This window comes from Oxyura jamaicensis, chromosome 5 (genome assembly GCF_011077185.1).
Source record: "Oxyura jamaicensis isolate SHBP4307 breed ruddy duck chromosome 5, BPBGC_Ojam_1.0, whole genome shotgun sequence".
In the NCBI taxonomy this organism is placed as follows: domain Eukaryota; kingdom Metazoa; phylum Chordata; class Aves; order Anseriformes; family Anatidae; genus Oxyura; species Oxyura jamaicensis.
In genome coordinates, this window is record NC_048897.1 from 23,944,585 (window position 1) to 23,965,880 (window position 21,296).

A 21,296-nucleotide genomic window follows, 5' to 3' on the forward strand; every position below is an offset into this window, starting at 1 on the left:
ATGGAGCCTTCTAACAGCATCCTTTTTTTTTTTTTTTTTTTTTTTTTGTAAGACAGTCAACAGGAAAAAAAAAAAAAAAAAGAGTGGTGATTTGTTGATTTCCATCTCTTTATGATAATTTGCTATGAAGCACAGAGGCGGGAAATGAGAATTCATTGCTTATCTGAGGATTCAAACCTCACTCACTATTACATTATTTGACCATTCTGGGTACAGGAAGTGGTTCTGTTGAGCAGAAAAGAATGCAGAAGTCATGCAGCCAGGAGAGAAAACAAGTGGTGGCATGACTGTTTTAGTTATTAGAGCACTTCCATGGAGCAAAAAAGCTCTGTACAATATTTCTAATCGCAAAACTTCTACTTTATTGATCGTGTCTCACATCCTTCATTTTAAGGTAAACATGTTTAATTTAAAGTTTTGACAGTATTACATAGCCCATATTCAGTTGCTTATCTTTCAAGACTGCTAAACTCCTTTTCAGAGTTACTGCTTTTCAGGATACAACCTCCCCTTCTACAAAGGATGACCCCTATTCCCTATTGTTATCCTTATGACCTTGCATTTGGCTGCACTAAAATGCATGCTTTTCAAGGGAGCCCAAGTTAACAAGCTACATAAATTACCCTGTAAAACTGACCCATCCTTATTTACCACCGTACTATTCTTTAGATCAATACAAACTTTATGAGCAATCATTTTATATTTCTGGACTTAGTGATGCACAGAAACTGTAACTAGCAAACTGCCAGTCTGAAAAATCATCAGGAAAAACTTAAGAATATAAAGACTCTATTTCTAATATCTTTGACCTTATTACATAGGCACAAAAAAAGTGCAAAAATATAACTGAAATATTAGGCGGTGTAAAATGAATATTCTTCATATACATCTTAGTCTTATTTCACATTATTATAGTGTAAAATATGTTCAAAAAAACAAAGGTCTAGGAATTTACTACCATCAAATATAATAACTGCTAATGCAATAACTTGATAAAAGTAAGTTTATTCTAAATACTAATATTTCCTCACTACTTCTTACAGAACTTTTTTTTTTGACAGATCTCTTCATATGCTGCATCAACCTCAGAAAAAATAACTATTACACATTTTGTTTATTCTAATTCAGTTCCTCATTTATTAAAGATGCAGGATCCCACAGTTATCACATAAATACGTCTTACATATACAATGAGTACTATTGACTATAAGTCTATCCAAAGCCCCAGTTTTGTATGTGCTTAACTTTGTGTACGTGTTGAACTCAGCAGAACTACACACAGTTACTTACAGTTATGTTTGTTCCTAAGTGCTTGTAGAATCAGGATTCATGTAAGACTGTCTCAACGATAAAAGGCTGCACACTTTAAACCTTTTACTCCTGTAGCATTTTACATTCACAAAAAAAAAAAAAAAAAAAAAAAAGTACTCTATTTGTTCAGCATTTCTTGTGATTTCAGTAGGACCTCTCCTGATGAGAATGAAGTATAAAAATTGATATATTTATAACAAATTGTGACATATAATTTAAAATGTGTGTACAAAATGCAAATTATTCTTGAAAACAACAACAACAACAAAAAACACATTTTACATTCTAAACAAGACAAGCCTTTTAGGACCTTTGGACTAGTTATCTATAGGCACATCTACCAAGCAAGGGAAAAATATATTTGCCACTTCTGTGAAACCACTAAATACTAAAACACTACCAAGTTCTCAACATATAATCCTTTAATTTACAAAATTAATTAAATGATAGCAATAGTGACAGTAAATTCATACCTCTTCCTTTCAGCTTGCTCTTTCAAATAAATATATTTAGAGCAGATTGGTTCTTCTTGCTTATTGTCCATGTGCTCTGCTGTAAACAAGATATTGTGACCTCTTCTGTCAAAAGTATGATAAATTCTAGAAGCCAATTGTAAATATGGAGGCAACGTAAAACTAGGAAAAGCAGTACATAGATGATGAATGCTTGGATAATGTTGACCTCTAAAAAGGAAAAAAAAAAAAATCAAGAATCTCAATATCCATTCTCTGTATTGTAAAAGTATATAATTTATCTCATACTAGATCATGACATAACAGATCACAGGATGTAAATTGTTCATATAAATACTTGGCATGAATTGCCTGATAAGCTCTACTAGATATATTATTATTTAGGGAAAAGGGAAAAAAAAAACACAGATGGTGAAAGCAAAAATTCTGGTAATAATTTTATTTTTTAAAAGATAACTATAGTAGTAGCACTTTTACTTTCCAACTTGTAGATCTTTCATCTGCTGCTTTGAAAATTTAAACCAACTAAGGAATGTAGATTTATAGCTTAAATTGGGGATGTGAATAAATGTTATGTTAAAATGTTATTTATACATTCATCTACACATTCTCTGCCATGACAGAGTGCCTTGTAAACACCTTTAAAACTTTGAATTATTTTTATGATATGCTATCACTTGAACTTTTTCCTAGCATTTCAATTCATCTGTTGATTTTACAGGAAACACAATGTCTTTGACTTATTTGAAGAGTTAATAACTAAAAAATTCTACCATTTAACCCTCCAATCTAAGTTGTGCTGAAGGTGATGAAAGTCTATTGACTTCCACAGGCCATGGATCAAGTTCTAAAAACAGTCTCCAGCTACTGTATGAACTCTAAAAAGTTAATAAATGTCTAAGGTGCCGACAGTTACAATGCGAAAAGCAGTATATGGAAAACGTCTGAGATGCAAAAGATCAGAAATGACTCCATAAATATATGCTACTTTCAATCATAGTTCATAAATACCTTCATATTTTAAGAGAAAATCTTAAATGAAAATGGTTATAATTCCACTTTGAAATTATACTGAATAGTTTTCAGGTTTAACTGTTCTTTTTTCTGAGGTTTTGCTAAAGCAATGTCACAACAACTGGCTTCTTTTACTGAGAACTATGCCTTGTGTAAAGAGATATTACAAAAGTGGAAATTGTTAAGAACTACAAAATAAAGACAAAACACAAGATGAATCTAATCATGCAATACATATTCAAGTTAGGAAAAAAAAAAAAAAAAGTTTTATATTACTTTTCCTGAAAAATAGTGACAGCAAAAAAGCAAAACAAAAATCACATATGTAAAGTCAAAAAATAAAAAATAAAAAATAAAACATAAAAAACAATGCAATATAGCACAAATTTGACTCACAATTAAGAATTCATCACATGGGTTAATGATACCAGATATATCTCTGTTATGTTAATGTGGTTTGAGTCCTTAAATTTACAGGCACTTGACAACATAACACAAATAAGAATGCCAATATAAGTCTGTTTATTCTAATTAAAAACACTTAAAACGTTTTTGTCAAGCCATAATATGCGATAATTATATGTAATATATAGAAATATAGAAATATAGAAATATAGAAATATAGAAAAAAGACTACACACTTAATGGTTCAACAAGACATTTTCATCAGATCTTAAAATCTACTAATTTTGAAATAAAATCTGGTAGTTAAACTTAAAAATTAAATATCCAGTCTGAAAAGCAACTCAAGCAACACATCACACAAGACTGATTAGCATTTAAGGCACACTTACAGCAACCCTGTTTGATGAGAAGGACGGGGTTTTTTTGGAAGTAATTTCATTCATTTGACAACATAAGTGAAAATAAGCAACTGTTTCAAAGTGTGAAATCAGAAATCAGTGTTTTAATAAATAGACCACATTAATTTCAAATTAGAAAAAAATAATTGCACTGCTTTTTTAACTGAAGAGTATATGATCTCCACAAATGTATGTGGTATTTTACCTCACAATGTTCTAACACAGTTCACTTTCTCTGCAATGCAATAACCATGCAAATAAAAATAAAAATAGGCAAACAATGTAACTTTGAACTTAAAATAGTTTGAGTGATTTCTGTAAACAAAGGTGGGCAAAATGATTTTAAAATCACCTATAAACTTTTTCTCAAAGATCTTGTAATTTATTTTAAATAAATTAAAACAGTTTGAATGTTATTTTAAATGCAGTATCATTACTGTTTTTGTAGAGAAGTTTATCATTTCATTGAATGAAATGACTGAATGTTTTATCAATGTAAACTAAAATATTTGGGGCATGCTGCAGGTAAAGGTGAATGTTTTTACAGCACACACTCTCCTAAAACAGACTATTTATCATTCTTTGAAAAAGGGGACATGAAGAAACAATACTATGTGTGTGGCCTACATTACCTTCACTTAATGCACTAAATACAGGTTTTTTAGAAAATCATGCAGTTTCTGCACCATTGATAATCTGACAGTAAGTATTTATTGAAGGTAAAACACTCATTGTCTGTTGTCACTATTTGTTTTAATATATAATCTTGCTAACCAAATGATCTTTAAGCAATGCAGATAAGCAATGGCATGCAAAGGGTCACTTAAATGCCAATTTGACTGTTTCATAAACTTAAGCATTCTTTTCCCATGACTATTCTCAGCTACTTAATTGAAAGTATTATCCATTTACAAACTTCAGGCCTGCCATAAAAAGGCTCTCTTCTGTATCCAATAGACCTTTCAGGACCCTAAGAACAACAAAAGCTAATAATTAAAGCTTCTTCCCCCCCCACTTTTTTTTTTCTTTTTTAACCTCAGTAAAGAGAAAAGTGAGGAAGCAACTTATGGTGCATCCAAACAAAGCCAGCCATAAAGATCTTATTAGTAGGGAAGACCATAAAATTGAAGAGTCTCACTTGACATGGGATGGACAGGATCAGTTAAATTAGGACACAGGCTATACTACTTTTGTAATCTGCACTCCTACTACAGAATGACAGATGCCACCTATGACAAGAGCAAGATAATAAGCAGTTGTCCTTAAATTACAGCTCTGTAAAATCTCCTGAATTTCATACAAGCTCCGACTGTAATACAAATTCAAGTTAATGAATTTTTAATACATCTTCTCTATTTAAAGATGATGACTTACAGCTGGCATTGCTTATATTAAATTTGTGGTATTTTCCATTGTTTGTTTTTAATTATTTTGATTAGATTATGCTTGGAATTATACAGACGAATTCAACCCCCACATAAGCAACCTCAGCCTCTGCTGCAGTCAAGAGAAGTTTCATCGGCATACAGCAGCAATGAACATGCCTTCTAGACTTTAAAAACTGTAAATCAGTACTATTCCAAGGAAATAAGCAGCAAACTAAAGCTAGAGATACCAAACTAAAATTGATAGTTAAATCAGAACTTGCATAAAATTGCAAGTGTTCAGATCCAGATTTGAAGCAATGGTTTTATTTCTTCTCCATACTTATCTACCATGCTATGCATTTATAAATTAATACATTTCCAATATTATTTTCATTATAATGAAGTAATACTAAAAAATTACTTGACATTTGAAGCATGAGTGAACAGGAAAGACAAAGACTGTTGCAAGCTGTGTTCCTCTTGTAGCTCTTTCTGAATTTCATCTTGTTTAATTTTTGATATTGCTTTTCCTTTCACTTGTAGCACATCTGCAGATGGAGCCTAAAACATTCACAAACAGAAGATAAACACAGTGTTATAAACCGATAAGTTACATTAATATTTTCATACCTACTCTGACAAACAAGGAGCAATGGTACATAAGCAACTCTGGCCATCAGAAAACAAAATTCAGTCAAACTAGAGTAGTTTAGAACTGCTGTCACTGAGCAGATCACAAAAACACCCACAGCTATTTATATATGCAGAAAAGTGTTATAAAGCAATTTTTTCCTTTATAACTGCATTTTCCTTTAAACTGCATTTCTGAATAGTTGATAAGATGAGAAAAGTCTAAGTATATTAACCAGAGAATAATCAAAATAGCATCAAAATTATAATATCACTATTCAGAACTACTAAACTTAGAAGTACAAGAGTGCATCTAAAACTTGTTCTGTCTTTATGCAAATTCAAGCAGATAAACATGGTTTAAAGATGATGCTTTTAAAAAGTTTCTTCAAGATTACATTTATTCAGAAACTTCAGCAGCAATATTCAGAGGAGGGATTCCTACTGTTTCCTCCCACAGCTGCTCATTCCTATTTATTAAAGCAAAACCTGCTTAGTTATGCCAAAAATTGTTCTTTCACACTGTGAAACAGATCAGATAACTGATCCATGTTGAAAAACCTAGTTAAGAAAAAAAAAAAAAAAAAAAAAAAAGTGCAGGAAGAAGGCAGAAATTAATCCAGATCTCTGATTCCCTTTGTAGAGAGTCCCTACATAAAAACGTCAGAGGGCGACTCACTGGAGTTTAGGAACAAGAGCAAATGGCAAGGAAAAGGAACATCTTATCACTGCTCCCAAAGCATCTGCATCTGTTTCATAAAACCCAGCTTCAGAATGTGTTCTTTTTCCCATACTGCAATGACCTCCAGAAGACCCTCCCAACCTCAACCATTCCACAATTCTGTTTCCTGCAAACTGTTAAGCATCTTCATAAAACATACTAACAGTGCCATTGATTAAACGTATTCTTCTGAATTCCACTTAAAGCCTTGCATACATAACATAGCAAAGCAGGTTCAATAAAAATAGTAATAATAATGAAACACTATAATAATAACAATAGAAGACAGAAACATAACAACACAGCACAGAAAATTACTTGTAAAGTGCTTTGTCTTGAAAAAAAAAATGCCAATATGATAAGTCCTCTTTTTTTGCCCAGGTCTTCTTGATATCCCATGATAACTTGATATCTTCTTGATATACCATGGTAATAACTAAAGTAGCCATCCTGACAGTACCCACAAAATACAACTATAGTGACCAAATGCCTTTCTTAGTACGATTTTTCAATCACATATCTGGTTAACAGAATCACAAAAAGTATGGGATTTTACTCTTTGTCCACTCACATATTTTATTTATCCCAGAATATAAATAGCCACACTGTCTATGTTTACTGATAACTTCAGCAATATTTAAGTTCTTAGAAGAGATCACTACATGAAAAAATATGGAAGTTTGCAGTTCATAAACAAGTATATAAATCAGCAAATGAAGAACTCTGAAAGATAATTGATTGAAGAGCTTCTGAAAAGGCTTGCCCAAACTTAGAATGGCTTAATCTATTGTTTTATTTTTGAAAGCAACACCACTGTTTTTATTAGCATATATATGAAACAATTTGAAGGAAAAAAGTCAGATATTTAATGCTTACCAGAGAAACTGAAAACTGATCCAAATTTCACATAGAGAATATAGGCTAATAAAAATAAGGAATACAAAAAAGTTTGAAAGTACTATATCTAGATGGAAATAGATCGTTAAAATGAGTCAAGTATAAGACTACATTGTTCTGTTTGAATGTCAAGTAAATGAATGTCATGACCTCTTGACCAAAAGAAAAGTAACCTTATTGTATGCATTGCCATTAAGTGTTCTGGAATGTCAAGATAATCAAATAATTTGGAAAAACAAGCAAACAAACAAACAAAATCAAACAACAACAACATAACATGTAAATGATATCAGAAGTAACAGAAGATACTCAACAAAAAATTTTGATATGTAAGACACCAACATGGCTAATGGAAACTATAAAAACTAAAATTACAGTAGCTAGTATTTTAAAATCATGAGCCAAAGTTCTGTGATCTTGTATTTTCCATGAAACAGACCATACAGGGAAAACTACACTATTGCTAATGAAGTCTGTTGACTAAGCAGAGGAGGAAGTTTCTTTAAGCCTAAGATCAGAGAACATAAGCCAAAACACTTATTATTAGGATGACATTTTAAATATATAGTCTCATATTTTATTTCATATTATTTGAAGACATGCCAGTGAACTAAAACATTTTATCAAAATATTTACATAATTCAGTTACACATGTAACATAAAATTACAATAACTAAAGCAAATATCTACATTTTTCTATCTGACTGCTTTGTGCTTAACCAAATTTCCAAGTTCATCCTCAAAATGGATCAATTTATCTTGTAATTAACAGGACCTGCAGCACAGTAAGCAAAAGTAAATAATTTCGAAAAATAAGATAACATCATGAAAAAAATGTCAATGAATAGTGTTCTAAAGAAATACTAACATACAGTATAGTAGATTGCAGATACTGTAGCAGAAATGGTTTTGTTAATGATGGGATATAGAACTTAGCTAATACATATGGGTTCTGAAACACATTTATCCTATTCCTTCTAATTTTTTTTTGGTCTCCATTATTTTTTTCTTTGTATAATATCAAATGAACACACTTTCAAATCAATTATATATTTAAATTATGCAGTAATTACATTAAATAGAAGCAAATGTATTTTACCTTTCCAGATGCCAATCTTGCAAATTACTTTGCATTGTAAGCTCACTGAACACACTCTTGATGAGTGTTGTTACAACAACATTGCTAGTGCATTACAGAAGTGGCATGCTGCCCAAAATAATACTGTCTAAAAAATAATATGACAGTACCACAGTACTGTTTAAATAACCATGAAAGTGCTCTGTTGCAAAGTGCTCTGTGCAAATAGATTTCAGAAGTAATTAGTACAGAAATTCTGAAGTAATGAGTACTCTTGCTATATTTTTCAATATTTTTTAAATTACCATAATTGGCATTGGTCTGTATATTGCTTACACATCATTTAGCATTTTTACTTTAGTAATCAACAAATCAACAGATACAAGGATACAATTACAGAGTATACTTGTTAAACTATCTATGGCAAACATTATTATTAATATTATTTATATAAAGTCAAGTATAGATGGTACATGAGATTTCAGTTACTGAAAGATTTGAAACATTTCTGACTTATAGACAAATATATATATTTATATAATTTATATAATATATATAAATATAATATGTTAATATACATAAAGCATATATGAGTATATAAATATTCATATATATAAATGTATAAAATTTAAAATGTATATATAGTAAATTCACATATATGAATATATAGAGTGTGTATATATATATTATGTAAATTTATTTTTATATATAAGATATATTATATTACATATATATATATATAATATGGACCAACAAAAATTGTATGGACAATCTAACCCATCTTACAGGAGGAATTCTACTTCCACAAGAGTTGCTAGAAAATCCTAATCTTTGGCTGGAGAATGCCAGTGAATTGGAATTGCTCAGACCACTTAGAATTTTCCTTCATGCTCACTGTAGCCCCAGTACAGGATGCTATTCCAGGACTGATGAGGAGTTTCCATTGTCTCCCTGTGACTCGTCTCAGAGCTGAGATTGCAGTGGACACCTTAGCTGTGTGCAGGGAAGGCTGTGTGCATCTTGTGTTCTTAGCTATCCCAAAATTGATTAGGAAATCTGGTCACTAATGCTCTGAAATCCTAGAGACATGTTTAACTCTCTTCTATGCATTTCTCCATGCAGTTTGACAAGACATCATAAAGGCCAAACTACAGTTGATGGGAAGAGATAAAGAAGCAGCTGACACAAGCGTCTTAGACATTCAAAAGGTTTCTCATTTTGACTAGATGTGTCTTACTATGACTAGACCTTGAAACAACCTACCGTCCAATAATATTACTATCAACAAGCACTCTACATCTGTCGCTGTTATTCCTTTTATCCCCTTACTTCAATAACTGCATTTGTATTTCCATGTATCTTATCCAACTTTGTGTTCACCTCATTTATTTAAGTTTAAGCCATGGCTATTTGGTATTTCTGCACATAAAATTGCCTAGAGGAAACATATCCCAATCTCAGTTGCTCTTCACATAATACATTTACCATGTGTAATAATTTTAGGGAAAAGTAATCATTCATATTGAAGCTGCAGAAAGAGCCAGGTTAAGGTTTCATTTGACTGGTCTGGTTGTATCCTCAAAATATCAGAATGCTGGAAAATGACAACGTATAGGAAAATACATTTTTTTGTTTTAGAATCTGATTTGTTCTCTATGGTACTGTATTTATAAACTTAATGTATTCTCTGCTAAAAAGCTTTATGGAATCACTATCCTAATGACTTCTGTCATGCATGAAATTTCGCAAAACCAAAAGGATATTGAGCATTATGCCATTTTCCAGGAAGGCACACAGTTGTTAAATGTAGATGAGGATTCTATTTATATGTTATTTCACTTGTAATCTTCTTCCCAATCTCATAATGAGAAGCCTAACCCAACATCTGACCGAATGAACCCTAATTTATTTTTTTTCCTCTAACCTTAAGCTGCAAGACCAGTATGGAGACCTGTTTTATAGAAGAGACTTCTTTTAAAGGACAGATGGTACAAAAACATCTTGCAAATCCCTGTACACTGTAAGGCATAAAAACACTATCTCACAAGAGTTCTAAACCTGCTTACCTGTTTCACCTGATTATTACGTGTTAATATCTCTTCTGTAGGATGAGACTCATTTTCTGCTGCTTGAGAGTCTTTTTGAACAACTGTTGCCTTTTGAGGGAAAGAGAAAAATTCATTTAAGAGGTGAACACAAAGTATTTTTTCAAAAACACTTTTGTGCTCCCTGACAAATAAATCAGTACAATATTTATTACGTGCAATTATTTTCATTGTCCATGTTTTTTATGAAGCACCTAGAACACTATCAAATTTAGCTTAAACCAAACATTTCCTCAATCACTAAATGGATTTTCAAAAATAAATACAATAACAGTCAAAGGACTTACAGTGATTAACGCTAAGTAATAATGTTTGCAGAGATTTCTTATCTTAGTCTGTTTCTTCTACAAATTACACTTCCAAAATGTAAGAAGAAGCATACATTAGAAATGGACATCAACAAATATACAATCCTTTAAAGCAACTAAATCATTAACACCTCTAAACATTAAGCAACCCCCACCCCCCCAAACATACCTAAGTTTAAATATTTAAAAATTTTAAAACAATTTGAATGCAAGGCAGAGAATGATGGGCATTAATATATATGAATATAGATGAATGCCTTGTGAGCCTGTTGCCCTAATCCTCATGCTATTTAATAATAGTGAAATTTTGTATATCCAGTAGCTGAAGAATCAAACCTGGAAGAAAATGAATGAACAAGAGACACAAAAGGGAAGGACAGAAAAATAGACATATATTTATCATTTATGAAGTACCAAAATGGTTTCAAACACTATTTCACTTCCTTTCCTGTTTTATCAGTTTAAAATATGAACTACATATCTGAACAACTTTGCAAGTAAATAGAAGCACAATTAACTTATTATAACATTCCTAGATAATGTAGAATGTTACCAGGCTTGCTTGGTGAAAACTTGGCAGGACTTCTTTGCTATCTTGAGATTCAGTTTTTATTTCCTTATGTTCGACCGGTACCTGCTGCATAAGAGAAAAAAATAAATATACTGTTATGCATACTACCTTACAGAATAAAACAACATCAAAATAATATATATGCATGAATTAAAGGCTGGGTCTTTACTACATATATTACTTTGAAAGCAACAAGTACATAGAGAGACAATCTCAGGCTCATCTTCTGCAAACATTTGCACCCATGTTTAACTCTTTACTATAAATAACTTCTCCATGAAATTGCCTGTAGTGGTAAAGTTTAAAAGCTGAGTGCAATTTTCAGTTAATCATTTTCTCCACAGAAGAAAAATAATAATTTTTCCACCAGTAGCAAAGTGCTACAAAATGTAGAGTTGTTCTCAGTTCCCAGACACACTACTTTTTCTCATAAAAAGAATGTCTCAGCAAGTCCCGTTTTGATTATAGTATATCCATAAAAAAATATATTATTTTTTTTAAATAAATGAAGTCAGAAATAAAATCCAGCAACAACTCCCAAAATAGTTGGTAGTTTAAGGACAGCATGTTTTCTAAGCACCTGGTTAGTATACATGTACATAACTCAGCACACACATACTTTACAGATTGTGACATACACTGGTTTGATGAAACACGTTTTAAAGATAACAGTAACAAGCAGAAGTATCAATACTAAACTTTATTTCATTTTAGAATACAGTTCTTTAAAATGATCACAGAAATGTGATTATACTGGAGAAAAATATTTCAGAGCCACAAGTCAATGCACAACTCCATCAAAACTGTCAGCTGAGTATGTGTTGGAAGCAGCCTGTCACTTCATGAGAAAAAAACTTTTGCGGGTGTTGCAGGTGTTCGTTTGCTCTTTTAATGTAAGAATCTTCCACATAGTAGATTTTTATTGTTCACCTAGTGGTCTAAGAATCTATTTTTTTAATGCTTAGGATTTTTTTCATGTAAAATTAAATTGCATTTTAACAAACTGGGTAATAAGCATACCCTCAGATTGGTGGTTTGTTTTTAAACAAACCCTTACCAATTAATCTACCTTTGACAGAAATGGCAGATTAAGGAAAAAAAAAAAATCATACTACATATTCTTTTCATCACCACTGGGAATGTAGTAACACCTCAGATTAAAATAAACAGATTCAGCATTATCTTCCCAAGCTATACTCTTCCTCTTCTTTGCAACATGTGCACACTTTCAGACATAGTGACTACAATGCTACAATGGACTAATGACTTGATGAACTTGTTTCAAAACTCTGACAGAATATATAAATTATAATGTTATGTATTAATTTCTCTGTTCTGTCAAAATCAACAGAATTATGTGAACAAACAATAACTCCATGCCATGTTAGACATCTGTACGTGTTATGCGACTGCTTTCCTTTGTTGGGTGTGGTGTTTTCTCTTTTGTTCACTCCCCATGGGAGAATTGCAGGCACAATGCTGTTGTGTTATTTTAATAAAATGATGTGTACTGGGTACATATGTACTATGGGCTGTCTGTTTGTATTAACAAAAACTAGGCCAAAGGGATGTGATCTAACTTTGGGAAATAAAAGTGTTGAGACCTGTGGCAACTCTTAATTCTCGTGGATCCATTCTCAAACATTCTGTTGATTCTTCCTGCACTGATATTTTGCCCTGTGAAGGAAAATTCTATTGTGCCTTTTAAAAAACAGTTTTACTAGCCACAGCCTTCCTGCTGCCCTTGTAGGAAACTATTTAGGTACCTGAGCACCTTCATAATTCATGAGAAACTATTTTAACATTTTCAGTCACTTTGATATGTCTTTGGTCCTTTGTTGCTGAAAAGAAGCATCATGAGTCTTGACATGCAGAAAATTCAGATTTTTTTCAGTATTTTTTTTTCTAATAATTACATCTAAATTTACATCCTAATTAAACTGATTAAAATCAGTTTGTTCTATTTTAGCAGCATCTCAATAGCCTAAATCAGGACTACTCTCCCATTTATTTATTTTTTAGACTTCAGGGTAAAAAAGACAGCCCTTGCCCCATGAGACCTAAAGCATTTTTGCAACAAGTGGTAATAATTGTACAACTGGATTATTTTTAATTAGTTACTTGTATTAGTGCTTTTGAAAAGATAAACAGATTAGAGTTCATAAGTCCACATTTGTATACCATATATCTCTCACTAGGCTGCTTTTTGTAACATCATGAAAACAGTACATCTTAATAAGAATAATAATAATAATGAAGTAAAATACAAGTCAGTTGTTTCAAAATAATAATAATAATCATGTATTCAGGACTGGTAATATCCACTCCCTTCAGACAACAGCAGGAAGAGCCATACTGTTTCCTCTGCTATGATTAACCTTATAGGGCATAACCAATAATACGTGGTTACACAATTAATGATATAGTATCAAATTCATAATAAAAAGCTTTACGGTCTTCATTAAGTTACTTTTAAAGAGATCTAAGTGTAACAAATCGAAGTGTCTTGTTCATTTCTGTGAAAATTAGAATATACCTTATAGCACTTAAAAGGAAAAAAATATATTTTCAGTAAGCCTCTTAAGGATATTGTTTTATCACAAAGCAATACGTGATCTATTGTATAATTTTAACATCAACTGAAATGTAAGGAACATATACAGCAAATACTAAATAAGATATTGTAAAGTGATGAGCAAATACTTGTTTATATTCTCTTGTAGTTATGAGCAAAACACAAACAAGTGAACATCTCTTCCTGAATTTTAAAAGTAATTAGACTCCATCCAAATACTTTTGAGAGAGTACTAAACCATTACTGAGAACATCTCCTCAAGGCCTCACTCACAACTGGGAGTACCTGAAGAGTGAGAGATGTTTTTTAAAACAGATGTATATTTTATGTTGGCTTGCTGATGGTATGGTACACTGTATAGCCCCTGTTTAATAGACACATTCTAACTTGACTGTTTTTCTAGAATACACGTTTTTCTCACAAGTTCATCTGAGGTACCAAGAACTGATCTGCTGAAAATAAACCAACTAAAGATGATGAGCTGCTGGCTCATCACCAAGAAAGCTGAACATCAAGCTGAACACTAAGAAAATGCATTTCTGGAATGAATATAAACATCTTCCTGTGGATACTAAATCCAACATATAACTTGATAACTTAATGTACTTCAGGGGTAGCAACAGGCCCTGAGGCAACAAAATTACTCCAGACATTGGAAATTATATTCTGATATAATAAGCAGGAATCATTATTCTGATTTCCCCCAGTGGAAATAGGGCTAAGTACTAATGTCCCACTGAGCTGGCATCCCATTCCCCAGGTAATACTCTTTAATGCTGTGAGAAAATCAGCATTCAGCCCCCACAGCAATAGCATAAGTTATCAATGCTAACCAGTCATTAATTCAAAGGCAAGAATAAGATAAAGTGAACAGAATATTTTTTGTATTTTTTAAGAAATGAAAATCACATTTAATTCTGAGAGCTTGTTTTCATTTTAGTAGTTCTGTTCTTTTCCTAGGTATTTCTATTTCATTTAAAATAATACATTTCTTATTTCATTAGAGAAGACAAGTCTTGAAGCTCAGTCTAAAGCAAATAAACCATGCATAATAATAATAAAGAATTGCTAGAGTCCCCATCCTACTGATAAGGCCACTTAAGTTCAAAAGACACCTGCTGCAAATGCCTTTGATTAAAAAGTGTGATCAGTAAGAGTGTCATTCATCCTCACTAATTTCCATATGTCCATATCTACAAAAACATTAAACAAACAACTGGACCAAAAAGTCATCACCAAATTTAGATTTTCATTTTACTTTGAACTTGATTGATATGTTTTAGACATCACAGTATTCCAGAGGCCATTTTCAAAGCTCAGAGCCCAGTAGCTCCCACTACAAACAATAGAGAATCAGTTCACCTCTGATCAAGACCATTAAGGTCTGCTAGAGGCCAGACTTTGAAAATCTTATCTAGAACACATAACACATGTTTATAAAAGAGTAAGAGAACACCAAGCAATGCAGCACACATTACTAAATACTAATAATTACTTTTGGTAAGTTGAACAAGAAATGGTTTTCCAGGTCTGAGATCTTCTTTAGTCCTTTTCCTTTCCCATCTCCCCTGAGGTATTTTTGTAACCAACTGGCAAATTTCAACCAGGCTTAACACAAAGAGAACAGTCCCAAATCATCACATTCCTAAAATAAGAGTAAAGCAATGAAGAGGGACCATATCAATGCTGCCACACTAAGGAAAGGCAACTCTGATTTCAATCCCAATTGTATAGCAGAAAACATGCGCAGCAGGGGAAGGGCATAGGAGGGTGGGAAAGACACTGCTTCACCCACACAAACAGCTCTCAGAAAAGTAGTAAATTAAATCTGAGGACTTAAATCTACTGGAAATGCAGTTTCAGGCCATTGCTGCTCATGGACTTATTTAAGTTAACTCAGTTCAGAATTCTTTTTTGTCCTAACTTTTGTATCTAACATTAAAGGAATGTAAGGTACTACACTTACAGTCTAACATTCTATATGTGATACTTCTTGGTGATAAAGGTAGTATTTTGATAGTTCCAGGAAACAATGTTTGATGTAATTTCCTAAAACACAGATGCATCAGCCTTCCATACTTCCCTGACGAGGGAATTACTGCTTAAAAGAAGTAGTTCATCTGCCATGGGTCTATTCATCACACGGCACCCCTAACAACAAATGCAAACATGAATATCAAATGTGACAGCAATTTTTGGGACATAAGCTTCAGCCTTCGTGGAACTAGAATAAAACCATCACCCTTGCTCAGAGAGGTAAAAAAGTCCATTCGCAAGTAAGTTACTAGTCAACAAATGAAGCAACCCTCTGGTGAAAATCAAGAAAGTCTTCTGTACCATCAGTAACTGATGTTACTGATGTATCACTGATATCTCTTGCTGTAATTGAAGGCACTCTCTTACAACAGCCTATACAATCTACCCAACTGTGATGATGCAGAATTCACCTTCCTGAGACTTCACAACCAAACAATAACTGAAATGAGTAATACTTCCAACAACATTCTGGATACATCTAATACGTTTCTTCATCACTTAGACTGGAATATGCCATCTTAAAAAAGTGAAAAGAAAGTAAAGAAAAAGTTATATTAGACTATAAGCAGTAAAACACAATTATCACCCCAAAAAGAGCTTAGGTTTTAATAGATTTTTATATTGGCACATTTTCATTTAAGGGACATGAAAAAATGGTCAGAAGAAACCGTGAATATTCTATGATACATTAGCGTTTTTATCCATTTGTTTTGTCTGGCTTCTGTGTTATAACACATTGTAGGAGCTGGAAAAAAATATACAACTCTTATAAAAGTAATATTTATCCAAGACAAAAATATTGCTCTTGTTCTGGTTCACCTACTTCCATTTTTATGTTGTATCTCTGGCCAAGAACACTCTCCAGGAGTTCTTTGATCGTCTGGTCTGAGGGAGATGGAGAAGTAGACTGCAGGGAAGCAGCTATTTCATCAACAGATTTTGCAATCACTTTCACAGGCAATGCTGGTGTGGAAGTAGGCTCTTCAGATTTGCTCTGCTGGAAGTTCTCATATATTTTTGAAGTGTCTGGTCTAGTCACATCTCGTGCCTCTTCCAACTGTTCTCGAGCAGACCTCACACTTGGCTGCTTGCTTCCTTTTCTCAGCACTTGTCCTGATTCAACATTTAAATCTTGCTTCTTTGTTTTTGAAATCGCTTTGCTCCCCTTCTTACAGCTTTCTCTGATTGTTTTTTCCTTCCTGGAAATGTTTTTATTTGTATCCAAATCTGTAGAGCTAAACTCACCACTATCTTTAAACACAGTGCCTATTTCTTCAGTTCTATCCCTTTCTAAATTACGGGGATTCATCTTGAGTATATGCACTCTATCCTTTACTTTACTAACAGTTTTTGTCTTTCCTAATGACACAGGGGAATTACTGGTGTGAAGATTAGACCTGCAGTAACTTGGCTTCTGAAGTGGTGCTGGGTGCTTAACCATGACAATTTTTTTAGTGGTACCTGCAAATGATGCTATTACAGGCAGTTTTACAACATGACTTTCATGACTACATGTGGCATTTTCTCTGCTAATTCTTTCAGAGGAACTTGGATTTATGTCATCACTGCCTTCTACCACAGATATATTTCTGTGAGTCATTACCCTGAGATGAGGAGTTTGTTTTTTCATTTCTCTTTCTTCAAAAGATATCCTTACTTTCTGTGAACTTCAGAACACCCAATGAATTAAGTAGTAATATTTTTATTTATATGCATGACAGGCTTATGTGGACTCTTTGACCTCTGGAGAGGATAATGTTCTTAAACAACACGATTGATCTGATGTGTTAAATCTTCCAGTAAGAGCTAAATGCTCATGCTTCTAGGAGCAGTAACTATTGCTCGTTTGATCTTCAGACTGTCCTGCTGAGATTCCCTGCATATAGTCTCATGTTCCTCAATCATATTCAGCTCCTCCAGATAACGGTCCAAAGTGCTTGTGTTTTCTAGCAATCCTCTCCTGCTGCACGCAGCCTGTAGATTCAAAGAGAAATGAGTTTTTATACTTTACATGCCAACACAGAACCCAAGCTTTCAAAGACCACTTCACTAAGAGCCCTGTGGATTTCAATTAGACTAAAGGCATATAGTTGAACACCAGCATAGTTTCTACCATTTTACCTAAGGAAAGAGCCAAATTATTTCAGTCTTTGAGATCACATACTGGAAGCCAGCCAGAAGCTGCCAGCTGAAGAAGAACTGAGACAGGCTGAAGGTCAATGCCCACCCGAAGGAACTACAGCGGTCTTCTCCATACAAAAACAAGTGACTTCAGAACCCCCACAAGCCCGGCTGCTCACCCTGGGGCAAGCAGAGGGCCTCCCTCCCCCTCACAAAAGGGCCTTCCAGCAGGACACGCCGGCGTCCCGTGGCCTGACAAGCCCCACGCCCACACCCCGGCGGCTGCCCCGGCACCCCCGCGCCGCTCCCCTCACGGCTCCCCGGGCACGAAGCCGCCGCCGCCGCCGCCGTTCCCTCTTGAGCGGGCGGGCGGGGCACGGACGCGCTCCGTAACCGCGCAACCGGGCTCCAGGCGGGGGAGCGAGGGGCCGAGCGCCCCCTCTGCCGGCCGGAGGGCATCGAGCTCGGTCCCGCAGCTCCGGCCATGCGGTGTTAACGTGGGGCGCGGCTCTGGGAGCTGCCCTCCGCGGGTCTGGCACGCAGGGCCCGCGGCAAGGGCGGCGTTGCTGGGCTTCTGTGTGTCCCGCAGGGCTGCCCGCCTGTGCACAGTCACCTACGCGTTCTCCCTAAGTGTCCGGATGATTTTCCTAATTAATCGTCAAAGGCTCGGCTTGGAGACAAAAGCCAAAGCCAGCAGCGTTTGTCTGGTTTATTGTCACCAATATGCTTTCTGTCTCTGGGCTTTTATTTAAAATACCAGGGATTGTCCGCAACGGGACAGGCTCCACAAACTGAGCAGCTTCGCAGCACTAACATGAGCACAAGGGCTGAAACAAGTTCGCTGAGAGGAGTTGGGGGGATGGTGACACGTGCCAAAGGTCTTCAAACTTTGGGGGAAAATAAATAAATAAATAAAATGTGAAAAGTCAAAGTGGCTGTGCCAAGAGGCACGTAACTAGAAATACAGCACAAACCTACAAGGCCGCATCAACTCAGTTGCCCAGAGGGCTGGTTGTGCAGAACAAGGGAAGCAGCTCATAGCAGGAAAGGGGAAAATTTAGTTTCATAGAATCATAGAATAGTTTGGGTTGGAAAGGACCTTTAAAGATCATCTAGTCTAAACACAAAGTACTGACTGCTTTCCAGGAATCCCTGTGCTGCAACACTTCTCAAATTAAGCTCACAATCCATTTATGTCTTTTATGGTGGTTAAAAAATAAAGTCTTTTTCTCTTTCATTTTCTTTTCCTCTTTCTTTTTTATTTTCCTCCAGTTTGGATCACCAAACACCTGTGTGATAACAAGGGACTGTAGTGACTAACTGCATATGTTGGATTCAAATAAGCCACACAGCTGATTAGAAGGATCCAACAAGCAAGTGCCTTCTATTATCCTCTCCTTTCTTTGTAGCTTTCAGCTACAGCTTTGTAGCTTTTTTTCCAACCTAATTGTATTGCTGGAGTCCAAGGGGGTGGCCAGTGCACTTCCTGCAGACAATGCCCCATGCACTAGGCTAGACGGCCCACTTTCAGCTTCCTAAGGGAGCTAAGGACTTGTTAAAGATCAAAAACTCATTAGCCAGTCACATTAAAACCAAATTAATAGTAGGATTTATTCTTGTTATAGTAAGATAACTGATTAAAGCCCTGTAATACACCCTAGGAAGCCTGTCTGTTTTGTGTCTAGTTGGCTTCTCCCTCTCTCTAGCAGCAATACTAGAATAGTTGGAGGAGCAGTAGGTGGGATAGGAAGTAGTTGTTCTAGGTGGAGTGATTCCCATTAGCTGTCCAAGCCATTAGAGCAATTCCAAACAAGCATGGAACTGTTTGTTTCCCCCACTGAAGACGAATCCTATCAGCAGGTTAATGCAGTTGTAGGTCTAGAGAGCAGATTCATTTCAAACTAATTACACAGTCAGTGAAGCCTCAACAATTTAGTTTACTGAGAACAGCTCCTCTCTGCAGGAGTCACAGTGGGGCATGGAAGAAAAACCCTGCATGTGAAGAGGTATTTGCACCAGGAAGTTCCCATAAGGAGTTGCTGAATGGCAAGAAGAATTTGCATTAAAAAAAAAAAAAAAAAAAAAAAAAAAAAAAAGAGGAAAAATCCTTAGACATGGGTTTTCGCCTTAGGTTAATAGTTGTGGTAAAATGGTGGCGTCCTGCGGGAAAATGAGTGTGCTTTGTTATCTTACTGTATCTGTGGTCCACCAGCTCAGCTTGTAGCAAAGCAGGGACTGGCTCCAGGAGAATGCATTTAGGTTGCAAGAAAGGTTCAAGCTGTAGTTCAAATATGTTTCCTGTTCCACAACATTGAGGTTCTCAGTCTTGTAGCAAAGGGAGTTAGCACCCAAGGGTAGCTGTTGACAAGTTAAATCCTAAATGCTATTTCCCCTACAAAGCCACACACTGCTTAGCAGTCATTCCAAGAATAGGTGTTGCCAATATCCTCTAGAACTTCAGCTTGAGCTGCAGAGATGACAACTGTCTCTGGTACACAGGAATACAGGCAAACTTTTTTCTCCATGCCCCAGGTACTATTAGTATGTGCCCCATCTCTAAATGTTCACAGTGCTGCTTGAAGCCAGGAGGTGGGATTTTATTAACATTAAGTATTTAGTTAAACAGGTTAAGCCTCATCTCTGTAGCTTGCAAAGTCCAAAATTTAATCAGTAGATGAATCCTTATACTGAGCAAATGGATCTAGATTTGGAAAATCTTGTGCAAGTTTAGTCCCTAGGTACACATTATTATTTTTCTTAATTAGGCCTCACCAGATCACTAAGCTTTCTAATATCATATAAATTGTACCATCTAGGTTATTAGTCTATTAATGTTATAAAGAAGGTGTTTTTTTTTATTATTCTTTTTATTCTTTTTTTTTTTTTTTCTTTTTCCATTTAGGAGGAAAAGTGATTATTTAAAAAACAGCTCATTTGGTTAGAGAAAGTCTGCAAATGCAGTTTCTTTTCTCCTAAATTATCTCAGTCCACACTGTGTAGGAAGTCTCACCCCTGGTGCACATCATCACCATGATCCAAGTTCATGCTGCAACAAGATTTAGATGCACGTATCCCAGACCTCGGAAGGAAGGAAGCACACAGTCAGGAGAGTTAGGGTGCTCTCCAATAGCTACCTCGGTCTAGGCACTTGCAAATTAGGAAAGCAGAGTGCATATGAAATATGCACAACCTGCTATGGGTTGTCCAGCAATGCCAGAAAGAGTCCCTGGAAAGCTAAATAGCAATCACTTAAAGGAAAAGAAAAGTAAGGGCAGAGCTACATTG

The 21,296-nt window shown here is 34.8% G+C and overlaps 1 protein-coding gene and 1 long non-coding RNA gene across 9 annotated transcripts in view; one reads left to right on the plus strand and one right to left on the minus strand.

Annotated features, from left to right (window-relative positions):
* Nucleotides 1–21,296, minus strand: part of TTC6 (tetratricopeptide repeat domain 6) — a 75,020-nt gene that overhangs the window by 45,754 nt on the left and 7,970 nt on the right. For 4 of the 8 annotated variants that reach the window (XM_035328346.1, XM_035328347.1, XM_035328348.1 and 1 more), the window contains 5 exons: nt 16,714–17,864; nt 11,261–11,344; nt 10,361–10,450; nt 5,390–5,529; nt 1,785–1,994 (listed from right to left, as the gene is read on the minus strand). In XM_035328346.1, the coding sequence (XP_035184237.1) occupies nt 1,785–1,994; nt 5,390–5,529; nt 10,361–10,450; nt 11,261–11,344; nt 16,714–17,520 (1,331 nt within the window). In that variant the 5' untranslated portion in view covers nt 17,521–17,864. Of the gene's footprint in view, nt 1–1,784; nt 1,995–5,389; nt 5,530–10,360; nt 10,451–11,260; nt 11,345–16,713; nt 17,865–18,190; nt 18,733–21,296 lie in introns of those variants that run through there. The other 4 variants (XR_004751402.1, XM_035328349.1, XM_035328344.1 and 1 more) reach the window with 4 other exon arrangements.
* On the plus strand, nt 4,642–6,564 carry LOC118168172. Its single transcript, XR_004751404.1, has 2 exons — nt 4,642–4,859; nt 6,246–6,564. It is a non-coding gene; the product is annotated as an uncharacterized LOC118168172 (long non-coding RNA).